Here is a 27,020-nt window from a genome sequence, read left to right as displayed (position 1 = left end):
TGTATCAAAATAGAATAGGAAAATTAATATATTTGGTTTCTAAACATCCCACAAAACATTATGGTCGGCACAAACCATGTTTATTGTCCTGAATCTGTATTTAATGAAGTCAGTCATATTTTTCAGTTCCTTACATAATTTTGTTCATGGTGTTTTAGTGCCTTGACACAACCTGTCCATGTATCCATCTGTCTAATTTGGCTAGCTTTTACCACATGACAGATATATTTGCTGCAAAATAATGTAAATTTTGATTGGACGCGAAGGATTTTGACATCAACAAAAAAAAATATTGCAAACGTTTTCTCTTTTTTTGGGGTTGCAGCCCACCAATTAAGAACCACAGATGTATACAAATGTGTGTGTTGCTGTGGATGTGTTGAGATCCACTTTTTGTGTTCGTGACACTCGATCACTCCTCTGGCAAGAATTGTAGAAGTAGGACACATTTACAGTCTAGTCTAGATCATAGTGCTACCTTTTTTGCTTGTATACCTAATGTACAGGAATTCCCTCAGGATCTCATTGAGACAAGAAAATAAGTAAAGAGATTAATGTGTAAATGTGGCAGGTCAGATAGTATGACATTTTAATATGTCATGCTATATTTCATATTAAATATCTTATTAAAATAATTGCATAATCTTATTCAAAATGTTTTGTGGTGCTTCCCTACTCATAGCTGATGTCGGCAGTAGGGCTTGTCAGTTAATGTTATTGTATCATAGCCTTTGATGCTAAAGGATATCCTCCTTTTATTGACTATTATGAAGTCACAAAAGGTCTGCTGGCAAAGCTTGACACCTCTTTGTGATTTATAGTTACTGTATTGCGTAGTGAGTTGTGGTGAACTCTTAATGCAGACAGGTAGAGATACTTCAATTGTGCTTCCATACATAACTCTCAGTTTCATACATTTAGACTGGAGTATGGATGAATGTTGTTTAACCAAATATGCTGATGTCTTTTTACATTAACTACAAAGGCAGCTGCTCTTGATCTGAGACTATTTCTGTGCCTGTTTCTATGGCACCATAGTAAATATCACTCTGTGCAAACATCTGCGGTGGTTGTTTTTCACCCTGGTAATTTGAAAACTGTCAAAGAAAATTTGACTGTAAGTGAACTAGTCTTAATTAGTGGTGATAACTAAGGCATGCATTACTTTTCTTATTGCTCTTTCTTAAAATTATGGGTTTCACCACTCCATTTTCTTCAGAATGAATGAAGCCCAGGCACTTTTTGTAGTCCTATGGACCCCAAGCATGCTCTAATGCATTGCTGTAACCTTTATATTAATTATATGTTTAATGTTTTTATTTTGACTATTAGCTTCACATATATTTACTAATGTACTTTAATTACACAGTTTCAATAATCTTTCTCAATGAGCTGTTTTAAGGTTTATATCTGTTTTGTTTTGGATTTCTGCAGGTTTGAGTTGAGGTTAAAAAGTGGGAAAAGATATGTTCTGTGTGTAGTCTCTGTCCTGTTCCAAGCATGAGCCACCAGGAGGCGCTGCACAGCCAGGAGTTGAGAGAGGTGGCAGAGGCAGACCAGGAGCGCAGGGGACCAGAGGGCCAGCAGCCCCCTTCATCCCACCGTAGACGCCATGAAAATGGAGATGGCAGCTCTCGTTCTGGTCGCTCCCGTAACCACCACAGCAGCCATGGTACAGAGAACAATCACCACCAGTCCCAACAGCAGGGGGCCCTGCGCTACCGCAGGTACGAAGGATCCAATGGAGGGACGAACCGCTCACATGCTCCAAGGAGACCAGTTGAAGAGGGTGAAACAGAGCAGCAGCCTGTTCAGCAGCCCATACCGCGACCTGCAGTGACACGTTACCGCAGACAGGGGGACAACGAGGCCCGACTGCGGGCGCAGCAGCAGAGACAGAGACAGCGGGAGAGGCAACAGAGAGAAGCAGAGAGAGCTGAACAGCAAAGACTGGAGCATCAACAACAACAACAACAACTTAGTTCCCCAACACAGACTATGCCTTCTACCAGAGAGCCAGAGGAAGCCGAAGAGGACGAGGGAGAAGGAGGCAGTGCTTTGGCCCGATCCGCCAGCACTGAGAGTGGCTTCCACAACCACACGGACCGGGCAGAAGGGGATGCGGTCATGTCTCTGGAAGCTGAACCGGAGGATGAAACTGCATATGGCATCCCGTTGCGTCCCGAAGCTGAAGAGTACACAGAGAGTGCCGAGTCAGAGCAACAGCACGGTGGTCCAGCTTACCCCCAGCCCCAATACCCCCCTCAGCCACCACCGCTACCTCGAGAGCCCCTGCCCAATGCTGAGAGGCCCCAGAGCCGTGATGCAGAGACGCTAAACCCCAACTACTCCAATTATGTTTACACTCAGCCCATGTACCGCAGTCCTACTGGGTCAGGAGAGACCTGTGAGGGTGGACCCTCAGAAGACGAGCCCTACACTGAGCCTTATGCTGAATACACCCTCCAGGAGCACGTTTATGAAGAGATATCAGACGCCCCCTTGACCAAAGCTGAGGGACAGACTCCACAGCAGTGTAGGGCAGAATTCAGACTCCTAGAGCATGACTTGTACCAGCAGCAAGAGGCCGTTGGTTCTAGGCTCCACCACTATGACGAGCGATCTGATGGGGAGTCGGACAGTCCAGAAAAGGAAGCCGAGTTTGCCCCTTACCCCCGTGCCGACAGCTGCGAGCAGGACGAGGACATTGACCAGATTGTGGCTGAGGTGAAGGAGAGTCTTAGCTCGCAGAGCCTGGATCATGTTGCGATGGGCATGGACAAGGATGGGGAAGAGGAAGAAGAGTGGCCCGAGTCTGAGCACCAGGCCCACGGCCAAACGGAAGAGATCAAACCCCCAGAGCTAGAGAGTGAAGTAGAGAGTGGAGAGCAGTCCCTCAGAAGCCCCTCAGAAGAGCCAGCTTCAGTGAAGAGCAACCGTGAAAAGAGAGACGCAATCTCACTGGCTATTAAGGACATCAAAGAGGCAATAGAGGAGGTAAAGACAAGGACAGTTCGCTCACCCTACACGCCTGATGAGCCCAAAGAACCCATCTGGGTAATGAGGCAGGACCTTAGCCCTACAGCAGAATCTGACCTGCAGCCATCTCTGGGGGGTGATGTGAGTATAAGCTGAATCATGTATGATGTCTGGCTTTATAAATGTTTCTGCTTTTACTTTCTAGTTTATGTTTTATTCTATCGTCACTGCTCTGTCTTTCACTGTTTGTAAAGCATAGTTGGATATCCCTCAAACATTCTGGTTAGGTGTTTGATCTAAAACCCCAACGTATACAATTAATTCAGCCATACAGACTTACAAACGTTGCTCTATAGATTATTTCAGCTCTAGTTGTTATCGTTTTTTCTCTAAAACATAATACTTTATGAAATTTAAGAATTACATGTATATTCAAAAGTCTCCCATTGACTTGACTGACTGTTCAACATTCAAAATGTAACAGACAACAATGACATTATGGTAACATTTGTATATTAAATTGTGATTGGTCTTATTATTACATCTATTTACCTACTGAATTGTGATTAAACTTCCTTGCATATATTTCATCTTCCTTAAATATATTTAATAATATATAACCATATTTGCTCTGCACAAAGACTACAGTATGATTTTTGTGTGTAACCAATTGAAAACAAGAGTTTCATGACTGCTGCAATGTGGCTCAGATGTGACATTTAATTTACACTGAACCAAAGCATAGAACTTAAACACAAATTAAACTTTAACACTATTCTTTGCTTATCTGTTTTGTTATCACTAAATTTGATCATATATCAATATTATATCACCCATCAGCCATTTAAAAACCCATATTAGCCAACCACTTATAGATTGATTATTTTCAGAGAACTATTGTTAAAATTATTATAGTGATATATATAGCTTTTATTTGCAATAATATAGTGCATTGTTATGTCTTTGTAGCAGATGCACAAAATACTAATATATATATATATATATATATATATATATATATATATATATATATATATATATATATATATGTATATATGAGCAAAAAGTGTACAATGCGTTGTTGTTTTCCTCGGCTGTCTCACTGGGTGAATCGCGTCATTGAACTGGTCATAACTTAAAAGAGAACAGTGGCACATGCTTGGCTCATTCTCATGAGTGGTGCCTGTCACTCCGGCAAGCAAATTGTATGTCCTAGAAAATGAAGACTGCTCGCACTCATAGAATGGCACTCCTTATCCATAGCCTGGAGAGCTCATCGGTATTCTGTGAGTGCTTCACATGACCAGCGCGTGCAAATGGAGCTGTCCTGTTTCTCAACCACAACAGGCATTGTCTAAAAATACCAGAGACAGAGAAAAATGAGCACTTGGTATAAGAAAGGCAGCAAAATTATCATGTCATTACTTGATTTACTTAAAAATCAGATCGGCCCACCTCCCTCTCTCTTCATTCTCTTTATAACATCTCTTTTTTTCTCCCTATTAGCTGAGATAAGTATTACCCTTTTTATTAACATAATGAGTAAATGCCATTCAATTGTGCCCACGGTTAGTATTATAACTTAATTGTATCATTTCATGCTGTGTACATGTCTTTTTTAAATCTTTTTTCTTATGTTTTCCATTTACATAATTAATAGATTCAGTGCAGCATAATTGTAATCAATCTCAGTTGAATCTGTCAAATTGTTGATTACCAACACATTACAAAAATACACATAATCTGTCTCACTGAACAAACATATCATTTTTTAAGAGACACAAAAAGCTAAATTCCTCTGTTGCCTATTTTGGCATTGTTAATTAATCACCAGTTTATCTGAGTTGTATTCACGAGCACAAGATGTCATTTAGTGGCAGTTCTTTGGGAAAGAGTTGATTTGGCTCTCTGTCGAGAGTGAACACATTTTCTTTGGCATTCTGAGAAAAAGAAAGAGTTGCACTTAATTAAAAAAACCCAGTGGCTTTTTAAAAAGACACAAGCCACCACACACTGCAATTTTAGCTGAAGTAGTAAATGATTGTAAAGATGATAGAGATATACACACACTGAGCACTTTATTTGGAAAACTATACCAATACTGAACAGCCTCAATTCTTTGGCATGGATTCCACAAGATGTTAGAAACATTCCTTTGAGATTCTGGACCATTTCTGCAGATTTGTCACTTGTACATGCTGTGAATCTCCCGTTCTACCACATACCAAAGGTGTTCTATTGGATTCAGATCCGGTGACTGGGAAGGCCACTGAAGAGCAATGAACTCATCGTCGTGTTCATGAAACCAGTTTGAGATGACTTTTACTTTGTGACATGGTAGCCATTAGAAGATGGGTAATTTGTGGCCATGAAGTGATGCCCAGTCGCCTACAGCTTGCTCACTGGGGTTATTAATACAATTATAATTTAATTATTTATAAACACTATTAAAATTTGTATTTTATCTAAATTACACAATGATGATTAATCGACTTTATAGACATTACAGTTCTTATCGTCTGTTAATGCTAATATTCTGTAAAGCTGCTTTGAAATGATGTGTGTTGTGAAAGGCGCTATACAAATAAAATTGACTTGACTTGATGCACATGGTCTGCAACAATACTCAAATAGGCTGTGGTCAATAATTGGTGTTAACAGGCCAAAGTGTGCCAAGAAAACATTCCCCATATTATTACACCACCGCCAGCAGCCTGGACTGTTGACACAAGGCAGGTTGGGTCCATGGATTCATACTGTTGGTGCCAAATTCTAACCTTACCATCTGTGTGCCTCAGCAGAAATTGAGATTATTCAGACCAGGGTATGGTTTTCCAATCTTCAACTGTCCAGTGGTGAGCATGTGCCATCTGCAGCCTCAGCTTTCTGTTCTTAGCTGACAGAAGTGGAAGCTGACATGGTCTTCTGCTGTTGTAGCCCATTTGCCTTAAGGTTTGACGTGTTTTGCATTCTGAAATGCTGTTCTGCCACCACAACAGTACAGAGTGGTTATCTGAGTTACCGTAGCCTTCTGTCAGCTCGAACCAATGTGGCCATTCTCCGTTGACCTCTCTCATCAACAAGGAGTTTCTGTTCACTCACTGGATGTTGATCTAACTAGTTGGCTTTCCATCCAACTTTTTTATGCTTATTTTAAAATTCTGCATAAGAAATCCTGAATTGAAACATTTCACATGTGAATAAACTCTCTAAATAGGCTTACAATTTAATGCACTAGGAGGAGGTGGATTTTTGTATTCATTAAAATGCGCATTAAGGTGATGAAAGCAGTTTATTGGCAAATTCTGACATGTTTTGACCATTCGTGCACATATTATATGTGTGCTATAGATGGATGTGACTGGCCCAACAAAAGGTCAGACTTTAGGCAAAACTTGCATAAGCTGATTTCCTGGTTTTCCAGCCTGGTCAGGCTGGTCTGGTTTGCTGGTTTAGTGGGGGTTGGGGCACTTGTAGGAACCCAACTAGCTAAACCAGCTGAAAAGCTGCTCTGCCAGACTGGGAGACCAAGTCCAGCAAAACATCTTAGGCTTGTTAAAGCTGTTTTCAGCATCATAAACAGTAGCTGGCATGGAGTTTGTCTTTTTAGAGTTTTAAACATCCCCAGAAGGAGTTTCAGACACCCTGGAATTGCTATTAAAGTGTTATGCTGAACGTAGATCAGTGGTATCCTGCCCACTGCCATTCTCTGTTGTTTTCATTGGAAGCCCCTCCACAATATGATTTATTTAGTGCAGTCAAGAGACACAGAAAGAGACGGCCTGTAAATAATTCAGGAAGGTTCATGTAACACCAGAGAAGAGAAACAGCTTTTTCCCTTGCCCTGTATTAATGCTTAAAGTGCTTCACACTGCTACTTATTTATACGTATTTTAATCTGTTGTACAAGATCAATGTATGGGGAACGTGTTTAGAATATTTAAGTATGTGATAAATGAAGAGAGTCAAATAGAAAGTCAAAAGCAATTAAATTAATAACAGTGACTTCAAGTACTATTAGCCAAGTTAATTAGTGCTGCTTATTCCACCTGCTAACATGATGGAGACTTTAACAGTAATGTCTGAGTGATTTTAAACAGGATGACACTGTATTGTTGTGGTTTCTGTAAATAATTCTTATGGGGAGCTGTTCCATGAACCATTTTCCCAGGTAGGGCTTTGGATTTTGCCAAATAAATGTTATTTGTCCTTTGCAGTAAGAAAAAAATGCATGTAGAAGTTTAAATAATATTATGGTAATAAATGGTCAGGGCTAAATATTCAGTATACAGTATGTACTGTATATTTCAGATTCTTCAGTTAGGAATGGTTCTGTTCCCTAGAATGATCTTAACTCATACATTTTTAGTCCATTTTGTAGTTATGAGTAAACAGTTTTTATTTTTTGAAGAATGAATCTCTGATCTCAATACTGCTGTCATCACCATCATGCCAACCATTTTACAGAACAATTGAGTATTTTATTATCATGGAAATGAGTGGTCAGGTGATCTTGAATATGAACTTTGAGTGCAGCTGCTCCCGGAACAGTTTTCCCAGGTAGTGCTGTAATTGAAGCTGTGTTCTCCCCTTTGTCTGGTGTCATTATGAGCTCATCTGTTTGAGTTTGATGAGAGAGAAAGAGCCTCTTGAGTTGTTTTTATATCTTGTACCCTATCCAAAGAGCAACATCTGCTGTAGCACTTGACTTACTCAGTATATCTTGAGAAAAGGCATTTTTCCCCCACTGGAGCTTTCAGAATTGTGTATTGACATGGAAAATGTCTGGATGTATCAGGTAGATCGTCACCATGGTGATGAGGTGAGGAGCTAAATGTGTAAATATTCTCAGGGGTTATCTTTGAAGGTTTTCATACTTTAAAAGTGTTACATTAATGTGTAAGATAAAATACATATTTATTTATTTATAGGATTAAGTAAGAAAAGCTTTTCCATTTTGCATATCTGACTGTTGTAATGGAGCTACGATGTGGGACTGTAGTATTTGTACTACATTATGATGACAAACCATTAACAATAATAGGTTTTAATATTAATTCTTACCTGGTTATTAAGGGTATGAACAATTTGTTCTCTAGCTCAGTATTTCACAGTTCTATCTCAGATATGCCCTTTTCCGAGAGGGAAGGCTCAGTTTAGATAGAGCTATACATCTACTCAAGATTGCAGTGAGAAATGTAGACAAATCTGCCATGAGCTGGAAAATAGCCTATTTTTGTTCTTTGTGGAGATTGTTGGCTGCTGTCTAAATCTACTGCCAACAACAGTACCTCTGACAGTACTTGGCAGTTTCAAACTGTATCAAATTGGTGCACAATTTTTTATCATTGTATCACTCCCTTTTGTTTTAACCTACCTCAGTGCTTTGCCTTTAAATTCAAATGATTTTCTTTTATACATTTATTCAACAAGATAAATTGTTGTGAATAATTTTCTTGTGATGATAACACAATGTTCTCATAATGTCTCTGCATATCTACATAATGTTTAGTATCTTTTTAAAACAATATTTTATTTTTATTATTATTTCACAATGTATTTTGATTTTCAATTTCAGTTTAGTTTTATTTTGTTCATAAATATTTTTTATTTTGTTGGGAAAATTAATTGTTCTTCCATAATAACACAACAGCACAAATTGTTCCATCTTGCCTATGATAACACTACTACAAGCTGTCCGAAAATGCAATAAGCAAACTGTGGTTGGTTGTATTGGATCAAATGCTTCTTGTCTATTTGAATATTTCTTTTTGACAGAATATAATGATAGTCTATATTCAGGCTTGAGAGCTTAATTATATCCGACCATCTAACATTGATTGTAGTGCAAAAGCAAAAGTTATTTTGTCTGTAATTGTATCTGGAGTTTTCATTCATTTTTAGTTCACATTTATAGTAACTCACATTTTAAACAAAAAAGTTTTTTCACTTCCAGTTAAATCTTTTGAATAGTTTCATTGAGAATAATAATAAAAGCCTTGCTATATACATCCATGTATGCAGGGCCGGACCTAGGGGTTTGGGGGACCTAAACAAAAATAGTGTATGGGGCCCTACAGGTGTCTAGAAAATTCTAGTTAATTTAGAAAAAATATACGAAATGAAACATACTACGTTTCATTGATACGGTTGTGTGTTTTGTTGATTAGAGTAATTGATTGGCAACAAATAAAATAAATGGGGGTGGTGGGTGGGGCCCCGAACCAATCACGGGGCCCTAAACAAATGTTTAGTTTGTTTATTGGGTCGGGCCGGCCCTGCATGTATGTACTATTTGTATTTCTTCAGACATTGTGTCCAAATTAATAGGCTGTAAAGCATGCATGCAATATTAATGTCTCTCTGTTCTCCAGTCTCCAGGCTCAGGCTCCACCTCCCCACAGGGGGCGGAGTCATCCACCTGTCACCTGCCATCACATGAGGGGAGTGATAGCTTTGAGTCTCCATCTCCAGCTATTAAAGAGGTAGGCGGCTGTCAATAAACCTCTGAAAGTCTTTAATTGCATTGGCAATAATTAGACATGTATTACAGGACATATATTACTGACTCTGTGTTTGCCAGTGTGATTTAGGTTTTTAAGTTTAAAACGGTTTATTCTCCTTTGCCTTAATATTTATGTAAAAATAATTTAGCCATATTACTTTTGTTCTTTGGAAGAGAGGAAAGATGAAGCAACTTTTAAATGTTACATAATTTGTACTCATAACATTTTGAATATGCTTCAGTATGTTTGACACTAAAAATGTGGCATGACTAAATACATTATTACCCTTTCAAAAAATATATATTTTTGTGATTGCGTGGTGCCGTATTGCTAATGGCACAAAAAAATGATTTAAATTATTTTGTTTTCTTGTCTTGAAATAGAAGTTGAATACCTTAAAGTGAAATTGAGTGCACCACATTTTAAAAGAAAAAAATATGTGTTTTGAGGCAAATTCAAAATTTGAGAGTAAAGGAATATTTCAGCCAAAAATGAAAATTCTCTCATCATTTTCTCACCCTCATCCCATCCCAGAAGTGTATGACTTTGTTGTTTATCTGCAGAACACAAATTAAGACTTTTAGAAGAATATTTCAGCTCTGTAGGTTCATACAATGAAAGTGAATGGGTGCCAAAATGTTGATGCTCCAAAACCACATAAAGCCAGCATAAAAATAATCCATAAAACTCCAGTGGTTAAATCAATATCTTCAGGAGTGATATGATAGATGTGGGTGAGAAACAGATCAATATTTAAGTACATTTTTGCATTTTTACATTTTTTTAAGTACTTACTGCCCAGCAGGGGGCAATATGCATGAAGAATGTGAATCACCAAAAACACAAGAAGAAGAATGTGAAAGATAAAGTGTAGATTGACTGGGCAGGGAGGAGAATTTATAGTACAAATTTACAAAAATCTTGGTCTGTTTCTCACGCACACATATTAAGTCACATCTGAAGATACTGATTTAACCACAGGAGTCTTATGGATTACTTTATGCTGACCTATGTGATGTTTGGAGCTTCAGAATTTTGGCTCCCTTTCACTTGCATTGTATGGATGAAAAGAGCTGAAATATTCTTCTAAAAAATTTTATTTGTACTCTGCTGAAGAAAGATAGTCATACACATCTGGGATGACATAGGGGTGAGTAAATTAAATGTACATTTTCATTTTTGGGCGAACTATTTCTTTAATAATGTTAACACCGAAAAACATTCTGAACTCAATCTAAACTCATTTGTAAGAATAAATTGAATATTTAGCAAGATATATGAAATATACACAAAAGATATAAAATGTATGCAACTAGTGCCAGCACAGTGCAGTATACAGTGACATACACATCCCATCCCTAAATATAACTGCTTGTTTTCCTTGTTCTTTTATGTCCAGTCAATGAGAAGTCTTGCTTCATTCCCCACATATGTAGAAGGTAAAGTGGTCTCTGATATCTTTTAGGTTCTGTTAGTTTTCCTCAGTGCTGCTATGAAATACTGTAGAAGTCTGTTAGTGTTTCCTTTAAAGGTGAAGTGTGTAATTTCTGTGGCAATAGCATCACCATATTCAAAGAATAGAAGAGTGTACAAACTGGATTCCCGAACGCTCTCCCTGTCTTCCATTGGTCATGCAAAAAGATATATAGTCCCGCCACAAACTCACTATGTCGGGCCACTCAAACAGAGTAATGTTTTATTTCTGCCACATATCCATAGTGTTTACATTTTTCTGGGGAATCAAATACAAATGACTTATAGCTGTCTCTGCACAATAAGCTAGGATAAAAGAACTACAAGGACCTTGTAAAGCATATCAAAGAATTGTAAGAAAATTCAAATTTTTTGACATTGAACTGTTATTAGACAAACTATAAAAATAAATTCTGCACAACTTTTTTAATGTGTCGGACATTTGTTATATATGTTTATCTTAGTTCATATAGGCTCAGTGGTAAATCTTGGGGTCTCCCTGGACTTTTCAGAGATACCAAATGTTTGAGAGTTCGTCATGACAACTTCCTCTTCTTGGTCTATAAATATGGATTGAAATATATCATAGTAATCAAATATAATATGAATCTTTTTTTTTTTTTATATATATATATATATATTTTCAGATATATTTTATGCACCAAACGCTATAGTAACATTTAAAAAATGGAAATTGTCAAACTTATTTTGCTAAGTATCAGAAACTTAGTAAGAGGACATTGTAATAACTTATAATGTAAAATAATGAGATCTTTATAATGACAGAGCTGGCTGCATATATGAAAATACACAGAAATATTAGTTGACACTTTAAATATATCTTATAAAATCAGAAGTTTCAAAGCTCTGAGATTTGTATTTTTATTTATTTATGTGGTCTGCATGAATGTAATGTAATGTAATGGTGAATGAGAGATATACCTCACAAACCTGTTGTATCACATTTGAAACATGGATTTTTCGAAGGGGGGTTTCAATAATATAATAAAATATAATAATAAAACAATTACCAAACACAAGTTGCTTATATTCAGCAAATACTCATTTTAAAATATCAGTAATAATGTAATCATTACTGACCATTTTAATTGAAGAAACTGATTATGTCATATTACTGTACTCCAACATAAGAGTCACTTTTCGCATAAATCCGCCACCATTTTAAATAGATCAATATAAACTTTGAAACCACTTTTTCCACAAATAAACACTAGATGATGCCATAAACTTGTGAAACTTAAATACCATACAGGTTTGGCGCGTCAGCTTGAACAGAGAGTAAAACAGGAGCCGTCAAATTTTGTGTATCATATTTGATACAAACGGCTTTATAGTGTCAACATAAACATTTTATACACATCACATTTAAATGTTATATTTAATTTTCAAGTTCAGGTCCTCAGATAATGTACTATACAAAATTCTTATAGCACAACCAAAGCACGTTTTTACAATTATCTGGAATGTTCTCTTCTCTCACTCAGTACCAGGTCCATGTGACCCAGAGGACCTCATCGATGGTATTATCTTTGCTGCTAACTACCTGGGCTCCACCCAGCTGCTCTCCGACAAGACTCCCTCCAAAAATGTCCGCATGATGCAGGCTCAGGAGGCTGTGAATCGCATTAAGGTGAGGCGAAACAGCTCTGACTGCACTTTATTATAAGTAAACTTATCTGAACCTTCTTAAGGACACTTCCTAAGCAATACGTACTTCAGGATCAGCATAAATGCTCTAAGAAACCAAAAGTGACATTTCTAGGACAAAAGAATGGGGTATTCATAAGAAATTCAGAGCTGTGCTCTGACTTTTACGATACATACTGTGTATTTATTGCACAAGCATTTTATTCCTCGGATGCAAAATGATGAAGGTGCATCTTTCCAGGGCAGAAAGTCTTATTTTGTTATTCAAATTGAAATGCCAGGCCACATCACGAGAGAAAATAAGAATTTGTGAACCTCCTGTGACAATGAAATTACTCTGTTGTCAAATGCTGACATAGGGACCTATACCATGATTCTTGTTCCTATAGGATCAGAGACATTTCCCACCTTCATCCTCCTGCAACATGAATCAGCCATTCTCTGTGTCAGCTGCATTACTTCAGCATTTTTTACCTCCACCTTAAAAAATGCAGTGAGCCCAGCACCTGTACCATATAGTGTTTTTTTTAGCAGTGGCGTGTAGTGCATTAATCGTGTTGTTCTTCAGCAACATTGTTTTGATTGGCTGCCATGGACCACTTACACTCTGTCAAACAAGAGAATCTATGCAAAGTTATTTGAGCTTTTTTTTTAAGTGTTTACTTATTAAACGCATATGCACAAAAAAAAAAAATGGGGGAAAAACTTTTAAGAATTTAAATAATTTTTCCATCTCCATTTATATCACCCCTTCTCTGAATGGTTTGAAGGTGCCGACTGCACGTCACTGTTCTTCAGCATGTGCTTGTGTCACCAGAGAACACATTTTGTGTGAATATAACTTATAATGTCAATTTCTGTTACAGAATGTTATAGGTAGTTACATAGGGAATTGGTTGATTGTAGATTAGAGTAATTGTTGGTTTGGTGCTGGTGTAGCCTGTGGACCAGCATATCTATGCTGTTCACCATCACAATTTAGCTTGTGATGCTGGTTGACCTAATGTAGTCTTGAAATGGGTTAACCTATGTAGTCTTGCTGGTTAAACTAGTAAAGCAGCATGGTGGGGATACCAGGACACCAGCATCCCATTTTGGGGATCAGGGGCCCTATTATAGAAACTTCTTAAAGGAATTGTTCACCCAAAAATGGATATTCTCTCATTTACTCACCCTCATGCCATCCCAGATGTGTGCGACTTTCTTTCTTCTGCAGAACACAAATTTAGATTTTTAAATTTCAGTTCTCTAGGTCCATACAATGCAAGTTAATGGATGTCAAAATTGTGATGCTCCAAAAAACACATGAAGACAGCATAAAAGTAATCCATAAGACACTGGTTAAATCTATATCTTCAGAAGTGATGTGATAGGTGTGGGTGAAAACAGATCAATATTTAAATAATTTTTGCTAGAAGTTCTTCTCCCGGGGCGATATGCATGAATAATGTGAATCACCAGGAACACAAGAAGAAGATAGAAGAAGTTAAAGTGCAGATTACTCAGCAGGGAGGAGAATTTATTAAAAACAAAATTACAAAAATATTGATCTGTTTCTCACCCACACCTATCAAATCACTTTTGGAGACATTGATTTAACAACTGGAGTCATATGGATTACTTTTATGCTGACATATGTGATTTTTGGAGCTTCAAAATTCACATGCATTGTATGGACAAAAAGACCTGAGAAATTCTTCTTAAAATCTTGATTTGTGTTCTGCTGAAGAAATGAAGTCAAACACATCCAGGATGGCATAAGTGTGAGTAAATGATGAGAAAATATTTTGGAATGAACTATTCCTTTAACCTGTTGATACACAATTCCCCTTCACGTGGTAGAGACGTCACTCTGCTTACATTTAATATAATTAATGTTAACAAATTATACATCTTTTCATAGCTCTAAGGGTTCAACATTGATATCTGATCTCTGTTTCACGATAGCAATGCTCCAGAAACAGCAATTTAGTTATTTGTGCCAGGAATACAAATGAAAACATGCAATATCAAAACAGGACTTCATACCTTTGTTATGAAAACACGATCACCAGATGAATCCAGTTCACCACACTTGGGTCAATTGTCCATGAAAAGCGTTCATTGGAAAACATTCAATAGCACTTTTTGTCCATAAAAGTGATCAATCTGAGAAATATTTATATATTCTCCATTGTTTACATGAGATTTCGCATGGAAGAATTACCCTCCGTCATCGTTCTTCAACAAACTATGCAAACTGAGCAGCATTCAAGTTGTAAAACTGTATATTTATTATCTAATATATTAAGAGTCCCGTAAACAAAATGAGCCTGTCTCCAAAGTCTATTTTTAAAAATAGAGCATAGTTTTATTCATAATAGTCAAGCAGTGCAGTCCGATTTTGTGACGTCTTGAAAGGCGGAACCTTAATTTTACTCTGTACACCGGCAGTGATTTTACAGAGAAAAAAGCTTGCAGGAAAAAAAGTTTTTGTTAGATTATCTTCAAATTTGAAACATATGTGGCTTTGAGAACATTATATTTCTGGGTTGTCTTGGTACTTTTGAGACCGTCAACCCGCGCATGTTATCACGTGGCTTGTTGAGCACATTACTGCAGAGACGTAGTGCATGTGTAGGCTTCACACCATCCACCGTGGCAACCACGCACAACTCACAACGCGCCCCACCGACAAACCACATTATAGCGACCACGATGAGGTTACCCCATGTTACTTTACCCTCCCTAGCAACCGGGCCAATTTGGTTGCTTAGGAGACCAGGCTGGAGTCACTCAGCACACCATGGATTCGAACTCGTGAATCCATGGGTGGTTGTCAGCATCTTGACTCGCTGAGCTACCCAGGCCCCCAACTTGCGTACTCTTAGTAACCGCCCTTTTATTGGACATAGTCGTGAATTGTGAATAGTACATTTCTACAATGGTAGTGGTACCTGTAAACTATTGCATTTGAATGATGCTGAATTCATGACCCTAGATGTCAAGTCCAAAACAACTGCCATATTGACTAACGTAAAATACTGAGTGCACCTTTACATTTCAGAGAGTGGAATTTTTCACATTTTCAGGAATGTAACGTATGAAAAATATTTAAGAACATAAATTGGCTTTCTGGGAGGGACGTTCTCACATTTTCACATCAGAAACAAAACAATCACATCATCCTAAAAAGTGCATTAGATCTTTATTAGTCAAAGTGAGCAGCAAAGAATGTCAAATCGTATTAGGTCTCTTTCAGTTGCATCGTGGTGGGACAAGTAGTCTACCAGATCTTTAATGATGTATAGTTTTTCCAGTTCTCTTGTAATGGAGAGAGCTCCCCCTTAGAATAGCGAAATCTCTACTTAGGCCAAACAGTTGTCAGATTTTCTGATTTAAGGACTTGACCCTCAACTGTCCCTTTGCAAAAAAATATAAATTCTGGCATTGGTTTACGATTACCACCACATTTTATATTGCTTACAGATTTTGGTCCTCAGTATTTTATCTCCTTTGTTAAAGACGATTTAAAGTGGCTTTAAGTTATGAATTCTTTGTTTTAGTTGCTCACAACTCATCTCAGTGTTTGAGACTCTACCTTCTCCCTTACTGAACTGAGTGGCAATACATTAACACAGTTATTTGAAATAGATTTTCATCTTCCATGTAGTGTGCCAATCAAAGTTCAGATTCCATACAGAGAGAGTGAGAAATCTGAAACAATATGCCCAGACGCAGCGGCCATTGACGTAGGTCTTCCTTTGATGGCCAGTTTGATCCATTTTCACTACTCAATGGCATTTCTAAACTTGCTCTTAATCTAATTCTATCCTCTCTGCTTTTTATAGTTTTATGAACAGGATGTTCTCTAATATAACATCAATTTTCAACATATGAAATTAAAAGCACAAATGGGCCACCTGGTGGATGGTAATGCAAATTACCATGAAATAAAACAGCCTAGTGTATTAGGTCAACATATTGTAGGGTGGTGTCTTGTAAGCTTTACTACGGTCCTCCCCATGTGGATAAATATCCCAGGAGTCATTTTTCAGACACACTACATGGCCAAAAGGATGTGGACTAAAATTAACCCATTACTAACAGCTGCAAAACATCAAGCATACACCCGTATAATCTTCCTAGACAAACATTTTCAGTAGAATGGGGCATACCAACGAGCTCAGTGGCTTTCAACACAGCACTGTCATAAAATAGTTTACCTAGTCTGGTGTGGAAGCCCAGACTTGAGCACCATTCAACATCTTTAGGAAGAATTGAAACACAGTCAGGCTTCAGCCTTTCCAGAAGAGTGGAAGCTTTTGTAACAAAGGGAGGGATTAATGTGTATGGTTATTAAATTAACTGGGTGCAGTGTTCGGGTGTCCACATAATTTTGGCTATGTAGTGTTCACGGTGCAGCTTGAGCAGAAAGACTCTCCAAGAGATGGTCTCATTAAGACCCTGTTTCCACCTGGTATTAAGATGTGGTTTGGGTGATCCGATCACATGTGGTGATAACCCTAAACGCAGGTCTAAACGGGTCTAAAACGTTTGTGATTGGTCATAAATGACATATAGGAATGTGGTGAAAAATGCATGTGTCCACTTCGCAATTGAGGTGTAAACGCTAATCCGTCCTGTATGCATCCCGGCAGCAGTGAAGCATCACCCCTCACCTGTCAATCAACTGCTGCGCTAAAACAAAGAGTTTAAACTTTGCCTGTTATGAGCACTTTCAAAGAAAATAATTGTCCGATCAGAAAATTTAGAACAGCAGATACATACACAATCACAAGATTTTCACCCAGATATCAATACAGATGACAAGCAAGAACACCTGAAGCTCCTTAAATACAGGTAATTCACTAAAATAACGGACAATTCTGCTTGACATGTTGCGTTTCTGCTTAGATTCAATTTCAACCGCATCTGGGAGAAACAGAGCACCGTTGTTTTTTTTGTTGCTTTAAATCATGCAGTAACACACTTATGTGTGTATGTTGTCATGTAACAGAGACCCTCCCCTTCCAAATCCGAACTCAATGTTACAGGAGACGCAATTAAATGACCAGGTGTAAACAGCCATCTGTCTCATTTGACACATGTGATCAGATCACCTAAATGCATCTTAATACCAGGTGTGAACTAAGAATCACTGTGGTGTTCTTTCAACTGACAACTTCACCCCAAATGTGACCAAGTTGCTCAGTTCTGCTTAATCTAACAATGTTCCTGTCTCTGTTTGTTCCATGCTAAGCAGACGGCCCAGAAATTAGCCAAAAACAGGAAGAAGGTGCAGTAATTGATAATCAGTTTGGTGTTTTGTTTTTCTTTTCGTTCTTTGTCGTCTTTTGTACTTGGTTTCAAATCTTTTGATGTTTTCAAATTTCTTGTCGTTCTTCAATTTGCCATTTTTCTGAATCTAGCAACAAGTCATGTACCTGTGTTTGTCTGCTCAGTCTGTTAGCCATTGTTCATCCCACACCAAACATTGCCTCAGTTTTATCTCCAGATCTTACTTGGAAAACATTGGAACAGCTTAAAGGGATAGTTCACCCAAAAATGAAAACTCTGTCATCATTTACCCTCAGTCACCATTCACTTTCATTGTAAGGAAAAAATATACAATAAAAGTGAATGGTGATTGTGGCTAATACTCTGCCTAACATCTCCTTTTGTGCTCCATGGAAGAACGAAAGGGTGAGAGTGAGTGAAGGATGAAAGAATTTACATTTTTGGATGAACTGTACCTTTAAAGTTCAGAAAGTGTAATTTGCTGGATACAGAAAATGCTAATGTTCTTTACTTTCTTATTCTTTGTATCTTATCCTTTCCATTCTAAGATACTATGCTGTGTTTGTGGCTGTTTTTGAAGGTGTATCTCTGGCACAGCATGTTACGCACTTCTTTTGTTCTTTTAAATTCAGTTTTTCAGCACTCAGGGGTTCTCTCTCTTCTCTCTTTCTTTCTCACTTACTACTCAGTCTTTTTAAATGAAGAACAAAAGAACAAAACTAACCAAACTAACCACATGTCAGCTTGCCATACAAGCTGGCTTATGAACAAATTCACAGGTAATCAGAGTTCTTAATGAAGGAGATCATGCAAAAGTGTTTCCCAACCAGGGGTATACGTATGTAGGTTCCAGAGTTTTGATTTTGCTTTATTCAAACTAAAGAGCAAACATTTCGACTTTAAAATTAAAATAATAGGGCTGTCAAAAGGTAAAAATAATGGGGGAAAAAATATCTTTTTTTTTTTTTTTTTTCAATAAGTGAATGACACTTAGAAGCACATATATATATATATATATATATATATATATATATGTATATATATATATATATATATATATATATGTATGTATATGTATATGTGTGTGTGTGTGTGTGTGTGTGTGTGTGTGTGTGTGTTTCACAAAAGCATTTTTCTTTAGATGGTTATTTATATCTTCAGCTTTAGTGTGTCTATAGGAAATAAAACATTCCTTTTGCAAATAGAATAGAATAGAAGAACAGGGAGCCCTGCAACAGGTGACATGAAGCCCCCCACTGAACCTCGAGTCGCTTTTATCCACAACAATACAACACTATTTCCTAACTAAATGCAGTCATAATATAATAGATAAAATAACTGCTTCAGTTTAAGAAATATCGATGACTAAAAATGGTTGGGAAACGCTTATGTAAAAGATTTTTTTGGCCTTTGAGATGGCAGTGTTTGTTAATCAATGCAATGTTCTTGAGTTTCATCTTAAAGCACAAGAAACGTTGCTTGCACACTCCTTCATGGCATCTCTGGGCTTTGTCATCTGTCTCTTTCTCTATCTATTACTGACTATCTCTTTTTCTCTGCCTCAGTGACTAATGGTCATGGTCCTCTCTCTCTCTTCAGGCTCCAGAAGGTGAAGCTCAGCCCATGACGGAGGTGGACCTCTTCATCTCAACTCAGAGAATCAAAGTGCTTAATGCAGACTCACAGGTACCTCACCATCACATCTGCAAATTTTTTGGGGTGAAAAATACTTAGACTTTTTACTGATTTACAAATGTGCTCTATATTTTAACGAGTGCCTCATATTATTGATGGACCACTAGTCTAATGGCTTGTGTCAGTGAGAAGCTACTCTAAAACTGTAACTTCTCAAGCTACAAGCTACTCATCATTTAAAGTAGTTAAAAGTCAAACTACAACAAAGTTGTATATAATCATATTGAATATAATATAATTTTTATTTAATTATTTATCAGTAATCTTACCATTCCATCTACTCTTGATTCATAGGAGACCATGATGGACCATCCTTTAAGGACCATCTCCTACATTGCCGACATTGGGAACATTGTGGTGTTAATGGCCAGAAGGAGAATGCCTCGCTCTGACTCTCAGGAGAACATGGATGCATCTGACCCTGCCCAGGATGAGAAGCGCCAGTACAAGATGATCTGTCACGTATTTGAGTCAGAAGATGTGAGTTCTTTATTCTAACTACTGTAAGATTCAGTGTGAACTTATCAAAAATTGGCAAAAGAAGGCTTGTCAGAGTGGCTGGCATTTAGATAAACCTCACTGTATCTCAACCAGAAAAAGGCTTTGATAAAACACTGAAACAAATTCCATCACTTTGAAGACAGTCTTTTGCTGTTTGAACTAGCTTGTGTTTAAACTCTTTCAGTAACCTAATTCAGATTATTGCTTCAACATTGCAGTATTGTAAAATGATGTAATGTAAAATGAAGGGATGCACTGATATGCAAATGTTTGGCAGGTACGATACGGATTTTAACAGTGTTTTATTTAGGAATGCTGAAAAATTTACAAAGAGGTACAAAAGCTTTTTCACTGTTCTAACAATACATAATTTTATTTGAACATTGGATCTGTTGAACACATGACTGGCCAAAATATTTAAGAGAGCCACAGTGAAAGATACATATAAGAAAAAAAGATTAAAAAGCTACAAAAATAAGTAAAAATGACAACATGATGATTGATATTAAAAAAGGCTATTTAAAATGCAGCCTTTAAGGTTTAGTAATCGCACAAAGCCATATTGTAGTTTCAATATTAATTCAATCAATAATGCGGCATTAATGGATTTCATACCGACATGTCAGAAGTCAAAGCATTTTGTATGGTTTTCATGGACAATTTGAAACTGAACAACCCTTATCCATGAAAACATCATTTTAACGCAAGTCTTTCGTAGCTTATTGCTTTAATAGTCCACCTTTATCACACATAATCCTCCATTCACCAGGTTAATTTATTTTTAGTCTCCTCACATTGTTTTCCAGCATGCTCAGTATTGCAGTCACTGGCCATTGTGGTGACCTCTAATAACATTAATCCAGATGGTGTTCTTGGCGTCTCACTGTTTGGGTGGAATCGGTAGACAATGGAGTGACCTTTTCTCTGTTCAGCTGCAGTGAAACTGGATGAATTTAAAGAGGCCATAAATGTCACAGCATTTAGTCCATCTGTGAAATGAGAGCAAATGGCGTGTTTGTGACCGTCCTGAGGGGCCCCACCCTTGTGATCTCTTGTGTGTAGCTGTCATGTTGTTTTTGTATACAAACAAGTGCTGTTCTCTAAGTATGGTTTGATGAATCAATTTGCATTCAGACAATGTCATATATTAGTTATACAATATCATATCTGGTGATTGGTAACACTTGGAAACCACAGTGGCAAGAAAAGGTTTATGAACCCTTTGGAATTACCTGCATTTATGGATAATTTGTCATAAAATCTGTTTTGATCTTCATCTAAGTTATTTGAACAAATGCAATCTGTTTAAACACAAATTATTGTATTGTTCTTGTACATGTTGAATACATCATTCAAACATTCACAGTGTAGGCTGGAAAAAGTATGTGAACCCCTAGACAAATGATGTCAACAAAAGATAATTAGAGACAGGAGTTGGCAAACCTGGCATTCAGTTAATGAAATGAGATTGGAGGTGTGGGTTCGAGCTACTTTGACTTATAAAAAGCACTCAAACATTTGGAGTTTGCTTTTCACAAGTAGCATCTGCTGAATTGGACCATGCCTTACAAAAAAGAGATCTCAGAAGCCTTATGATCAAGAATTGTTGTTTTGCATAAACCTGGAAAAGGTACAAAGTTATCTTGAAATGCTTAGATATTCACCTGTCACCAGTTAGACAAATTGTCTGTAAATTGATATGATTTAGTACTGTAGCTACTCTCCCTAGAAGTGCCCGTTTAGCCAAGAGGAATCAAAGGTCACACTGCAGAATGCTCAGTGAGGTAAAAAAAGAACCCTAAAGTGACAGCTAAAGACTTGAAGGAATCATAGAAACTTTTTAACATCTCTGTTGATGAGTCCACTATACGGAAAACATTAAACAGACATGGTGTCAGTGGCAGGACACCACGAAGGAAGCTGCTACTTTCCAACAAAAACATTGCTGCATGCCCGAAGTTTGCCAAAGGCCACCTTCCGCAAGGATATTGGGAAAATGTTTTTTGGAATGATGAAACTAAGGTAAAAATTATTTGGGAAGAACATGCAGCGCTACGTATGATGTAAAAAGGGCACCGCGTTCCAACATGAAAACATCATCCTAACGGTGAATAACGGTGGATGGAGCATCATGAATTGGGCCTGCTTTGCTGCTTCGGGGTCTGGACCGCTTGCCATCATTGAGGGAATTTTTTTTCGAAAGGTAATCAAGATATCCTACAGGATAATGTCAGGGTGGCTGTGTGCCAGCTGAAGCTCAGTAGAAGTGAGTGATGCAGCAAGACAATGACCCTAAACATCAAAGTAATTCCACTATGGAATGACTTAAAAAAATAAAGAAAATCCACCTTTTGGAGTGACTTAGTCAGAGCCCAGACCTTAAACCAGACATGGGCAACATACAGCCCATGGGCCAGATCAGGCCCTCCACATGGTATAATGTGGCCCGTGACTCATTTATTGTAAAATATATATATTTTTTTTCATTGGATATTTCAGTTAACTTGCATTGGGACCTAACGTGTCTCCACAAGCGTTAAACAATAGGTTGCCAAATAAGAGACACAACACCCTCAGTTTGAGATTTATACTTAATCAAATTGGAAATAGTCTGCCTAATGTTAAACGTATTTTGTGCAATCTGGCAACCATGCACGCAAGTGTGCTTTTTCCGTCTCGATTTCCCCTTTGAACAAACTTAGCGATCTGTAGTGCAATATTCTGCTTAATGAAAAGTGTTATATGGCTACTCGGTGTCCATTCTTGTGGCTGCTTGTGATGTTTGGTGCTACTTTGCAGGTGAACCTTCTCAGTGATTAAATTATATATAAAAGTAGATCTCTGCCTCATTGACATGCGAACAAAAGGAATCCAGAGACGAATATGTATGTATTTTTTATTAGTGCAATTTAGGAATGCTGAAGTCCCTTCGCACCTGTATGTTAATCTAACTCTTGCAGTAATCATTTATCATAGTCATGCAGTCTGTGTTATTCAGTTGTGTGCTGAAAGTCAAACCAGAGAGGAGACCTGCATCATGACGCTTTTAGCATGTAAACCGGTAATGTTTTAGAAAAAAATAAGTAAACTCGCCCACTTTGCGAACAAACATTAATAGTTCGATAAATACTAAAAAATAATAATAATAAAAAAGACCCCTGATGTAGAGATTGTTAAATTGAATAATACATTAACAGATGGTAAAATACATTTTATAAGATCAGCCTTTATTCAGTTTTTTAATGCCTGATAGAAAAGTATCTATCTTTGTAGAGCAATACAGTACTTAAGGCAAATGCAGAATAGTCCCATTAGTCACAGATACACTTCAGAAAATTGAGTACACAACTATTTCTGGGCTAAAAAGATACAAAAACCAACATTGTAACACAGAACATTGTATCTCAAAAGGAATCAAATGTGGCCCCCCCATGCACTACATAAAGCCCGATGTGGCCCCTTTACCTAAAATAGTTGCCCACCCCTGCCTTAAACCAATAGAGATGCTGTGGAATGACCTAACCGGACATCCTTAGAAAATGCAGTTCTGTAACAAGGAATGGTCCTAAATTCCTTCTGAACGTTGTGCAGGTCTAATCCACATCTACTGTAAATGCTTGGCTGAGGTTATTGGTGCCAAAGGATGATCAACCAGTTATTAAATCCAAGGGTTTACATACAGTACTTGTTCCACAGCACTGTTAATGTTTAATGGGAGAAAAAAATACATGAAAGATAATAATTGTTTGTGTGTTGTTAGCTTAAGCATTGTGTGTCTATACTTGTGAAGATAAGATCACATTTTATGACTAAATTATAAATGTATAAAACCTAAAACTTTAATAGTTGAATTAAAATTAATTACCAATACATTTACAGCATTAAATTAATTTTGGGTTGTGTTAATTTCTACATATAATGACACTAAAAGATATTTTACATTAAATGTTTTACACGCTAACATTAATGCATTATGAACTTGAATTTGAAATATTTATCAATTCACATTAACCAAGATTAATAAATGCTTTAGAAATATTCTTCATTGTTAGTTCATGATGCCTAATGCATTGACAGTTGTAAACATATAGAACCTTTTTGTTGAGTTTTAGCAGTTGAATTTTAACTTGATTTTCTTTTTCATTAGGCTCAGCTCATAGCACAATCCATCGGCCAGGCTTTCAGTGTAGCATACCAAGAGTTCCTGCGTGCCAATGGCATCAACCCAGAGGATTTGAGCCAGAAAGAGTACAGCGACCTCCTCAACACACAAGACATGTACAATGATGACCTCATTCACTTTTCCAAGTCTGAAAACTGCAAAGATGTAAGTGGAAAATGCATGACTTGAATTTAAGTGTGATAACACAGAAATATTGAAGACCCCTTGAAATTGCTTGTTGAGCACAGTTTTCTTTCATATTTCTTTCTATTGAAACAAAGTTGGTGATGGTTTTACGGTGGTAATAAGGAGAGGGGACATTCTCATTCTAGATTGTATTTGATTGGACAAAAATATGCCACAGGTTCAAGATGAGTCAAATCAGTATCAAAGAAAGTAAATATACATTTTATATGCATGTACAGTGCATCCGGAAAGTATTCACAGCGCTTCACTTTTTCCACATTTTGTTATGTTACAGCCTTATTCCAAAATGGATTCAATTCATTATTTTCCTCAAAATTCTTCAAACAATACCCCATAATGACAACGTGAAAGAAGTTTGTTGGAAATCTTTGCAAATGTATTAAAAATAAAAAATAAAAAAAAATCACATGTACATAGTATTCACAGCCTTTGCCCAGACACTCAAAATTGAGCTCAGGTGCCTCCTGTTTCCTCTGATCATCCTTTAGATGTTTCTACAACTTGTTTGGAGTCCACCTGTGGTAAATTCAGTTGATTTGGCATGATTTGGAAAGGTACACACCTGTTTATACAAGGTCCCACAGTTATCAGTGCATGTCAGAGCACAAACCAAGCCATGGAGTCCAAGCAATTGTCTGTAGACCTCTGAGACAGGATTATATCGAGGCACAGATCTGGGGAAGGGTACAGAAACATTTCTGCAGCATTGAAGGTCCCAATGAGCACAGTGGCCTCCATTGTCTATAAATAGAAGAAGTTTGTAACCACCAGGACTCTTCCTAGAGCTGGCCGCTCCGCCAAACTGAGCGATCAGGGGAGAAGGGCCTTAGTCAGGGAGGTGACCAAGAACCCGATGGTCACACTGACAGAGCTGCAGCGTTTCTCTGTGGAGAGAGGAGAACCTTCCAGAAGAACAACCATCTCTGCAGCACTCCACCAATCAGGCCTGTATGATAGAGTGGCCGGACAGAAACCACTCCTCAGTAAAAGGCACACGACAGCCCGCCTGGTGTTTGCCAAAAGGCACCTGAAGAACTTTCAGACCATGAGAAACTAAAGATTGAAAGTTTTGGCCTGAATGGCAAGCGTCATGTCTGGAGGAAACCAGGCACCGCTCATCACCTGGCGAATACCATCCCTACAGTGAAGCATGGTGGTGGCAGCATCATGCTGTGGGGATGTTTTTCAGCGGCAGGAACTGGGTGACTAGTCAGGATTGAGGGAAAGATGAATACAGCAATGTACAGAGACATCCTTGATGAAAACCTGCTCCAGAGCGCTCTGGACCTCAGACTGGGGTGAAGGTTCATCTTCCAACAGGACAACGACCCTAAACACACAGCCAAGATAACAAAGGAGTGGCTACGGGACAACTCTGTGAATGTCCTTGAGTGGCCCAGCCAGAGCCCGACGCTCCCCATACAACCTGATGGAGCTTGAGAGGTCCTGCAAAGAAGAATGGGAGAAACTGCCCAAAAATAGGTGTGCCAAGCTTGTAGCATCATACACAAAAAGACTTGAGGCTGTAATTGGTGCTAAAGGTGCTTCAACAAAGTATTGAGCAAAGGCTGTGAATACTTATGTTCATGTGTTATTTTTATTTATCGTTTTTTATTTTTAATAGATTTTTTCAAATATTTCAATCAAACTTCTTTCACATTGTCATTATGGGGGTATTGTTTGTAGAATTTTGAGGAAAATAATGAATTTAATCAATTTTGGAATAAGGCTGTAACATAACAAAATGTGGAAAAAGTGAAGTGCTGTGAATAATTTCCGGATGCACTGTATATGCTAAAAGTTCATTTTGGCAGCTTTTAGGAGTACACTAGCATATAGATGGCCCCAAAGCTAACGTACATGATCCAAAAGCCACAAAACAATCAATTTCATGGGAAATTTAAGAACATGCCTTGATAGCAAAAACAAAACTGTAATGTGAAGAAAATGTGTACCATATATAGTATGCCTTCATCTGGCAGCTGTAGTGTTTGAACAGTGATAAAAGTGGTGTGTGACTTTTTGTATGTGGGTGTGTTCACTTTACTGTGTGCAGGTTTACATAGAGAAGCAGAAGGGAGAGATTCTTGGGGTGGTGATTGTGGAATCAGGCTGGGGCTCCATCCTGCCCACAGTTATTATAGCAAACATGATGCATGGTGGCCCTGCTGAGAAGTCTGGAAGACTGAACATTGGAGACCAGATTATGTCACTCAATGGTACCAGCCTGGTCGGATTACCCCTCTCCACCTGCCAGAGTATTATCAAGGTACAGTAGGTCCCAGATTAAGTGGACTTCAATATTATTGTGATTAAGGTTATTTTATTAACAAGAGTTCATAGCAATGGGTGTTCATCGCATTTCAATCATTTTAAATAAAAATAATATTGTCTTTTAGGCATTGAAGAACCAATCCAGAATAAAGCTAAACATTGTGAGATGCCCACCTGTGACCACTGTTCTCATCAGAAGACCAGACTTGAGATATCAGCTTGGCTTTAGTGTGCAAAATGGCATTGTGAGTATTTTAAAAGTCTTGCAGTGCTGT

General features: G+C 37.7%; 1 protein-coding gene across 3 annotated transcripts in view; it reads left to right on the top strand.

The window, feature by feature from the left end:
* LOC127628507 (amyloid-beta A4 precursor protein-binding family A member 1-like) overlaps positions 1-27,020 on the top strand; it is an 84,406-nt gene that overhangs the window by 53,352 nt on the left and 4,034 nt on the right. For 2 of the 3 annotated variants that reach the window (XM_052105296.1, XM_052105305.1), the window contains exons 3-12: positions 1,435-3,120; positions 9,354-9,464; positions 10,885-10,924; positions 12,464-12,609; positions 17,872-17,904; positions 19,506-19,592; positions 19,896-20,081; positions 24,250-24,429; positions 26,528-26,740; positions 26,871-26,990. In XM_052105296.1, the coding sequence (XP_051961256.1) occupies positions 1,501-3,120; positions 9,354-9,464; positions 10,885-10,924; positions 12,464-12,609; positions 17,872-17,904; positions 19,506-19,592; positions 19,896-20,081; positions 24,250-24,429; positions 26,528-26,740; positions 26,871-26,990 (2,736 nt within the window). In that variant the 5' untranslated portion in view covers positions 1,435-1,500. The remainder of the gene's footprint in view (positions 1-1,434; positions 3,121-9,353; positions 9,465-10,884; positions 10,925-12,463; positions 12,610-17,871; positions 17,905-19,505; positions 19,593-19,895; positions 20,082-24,249; positions 24,430-26,527; positions 26,741-26,870; positions 26,991-27,020) is intronic. The other variant, XM_052105314.1, reaches the window with a different exon arrangement.

Source organism: Xyrauchen texanus, chromosome 3 (assembly GCF_025860055.1).
Source record: "Xyrauchen texanus isolate HMW12.3.18 chromosome 3, RBS_HiC_50CHRs, whole genome shotgun sequence".
NCBI classification, from domain to species: Eukaryota; Metazoa; Chordata; class Actinopteri; order Cypriniformes; family Catostomidae; genus Xyrauchen; species Xyrauchen texanus.
The sequence above is the reverse complement of the archived record's forward strand: the minus strand, read 5'-3'. Positions and strand labels throughout refer to the sequence as shown.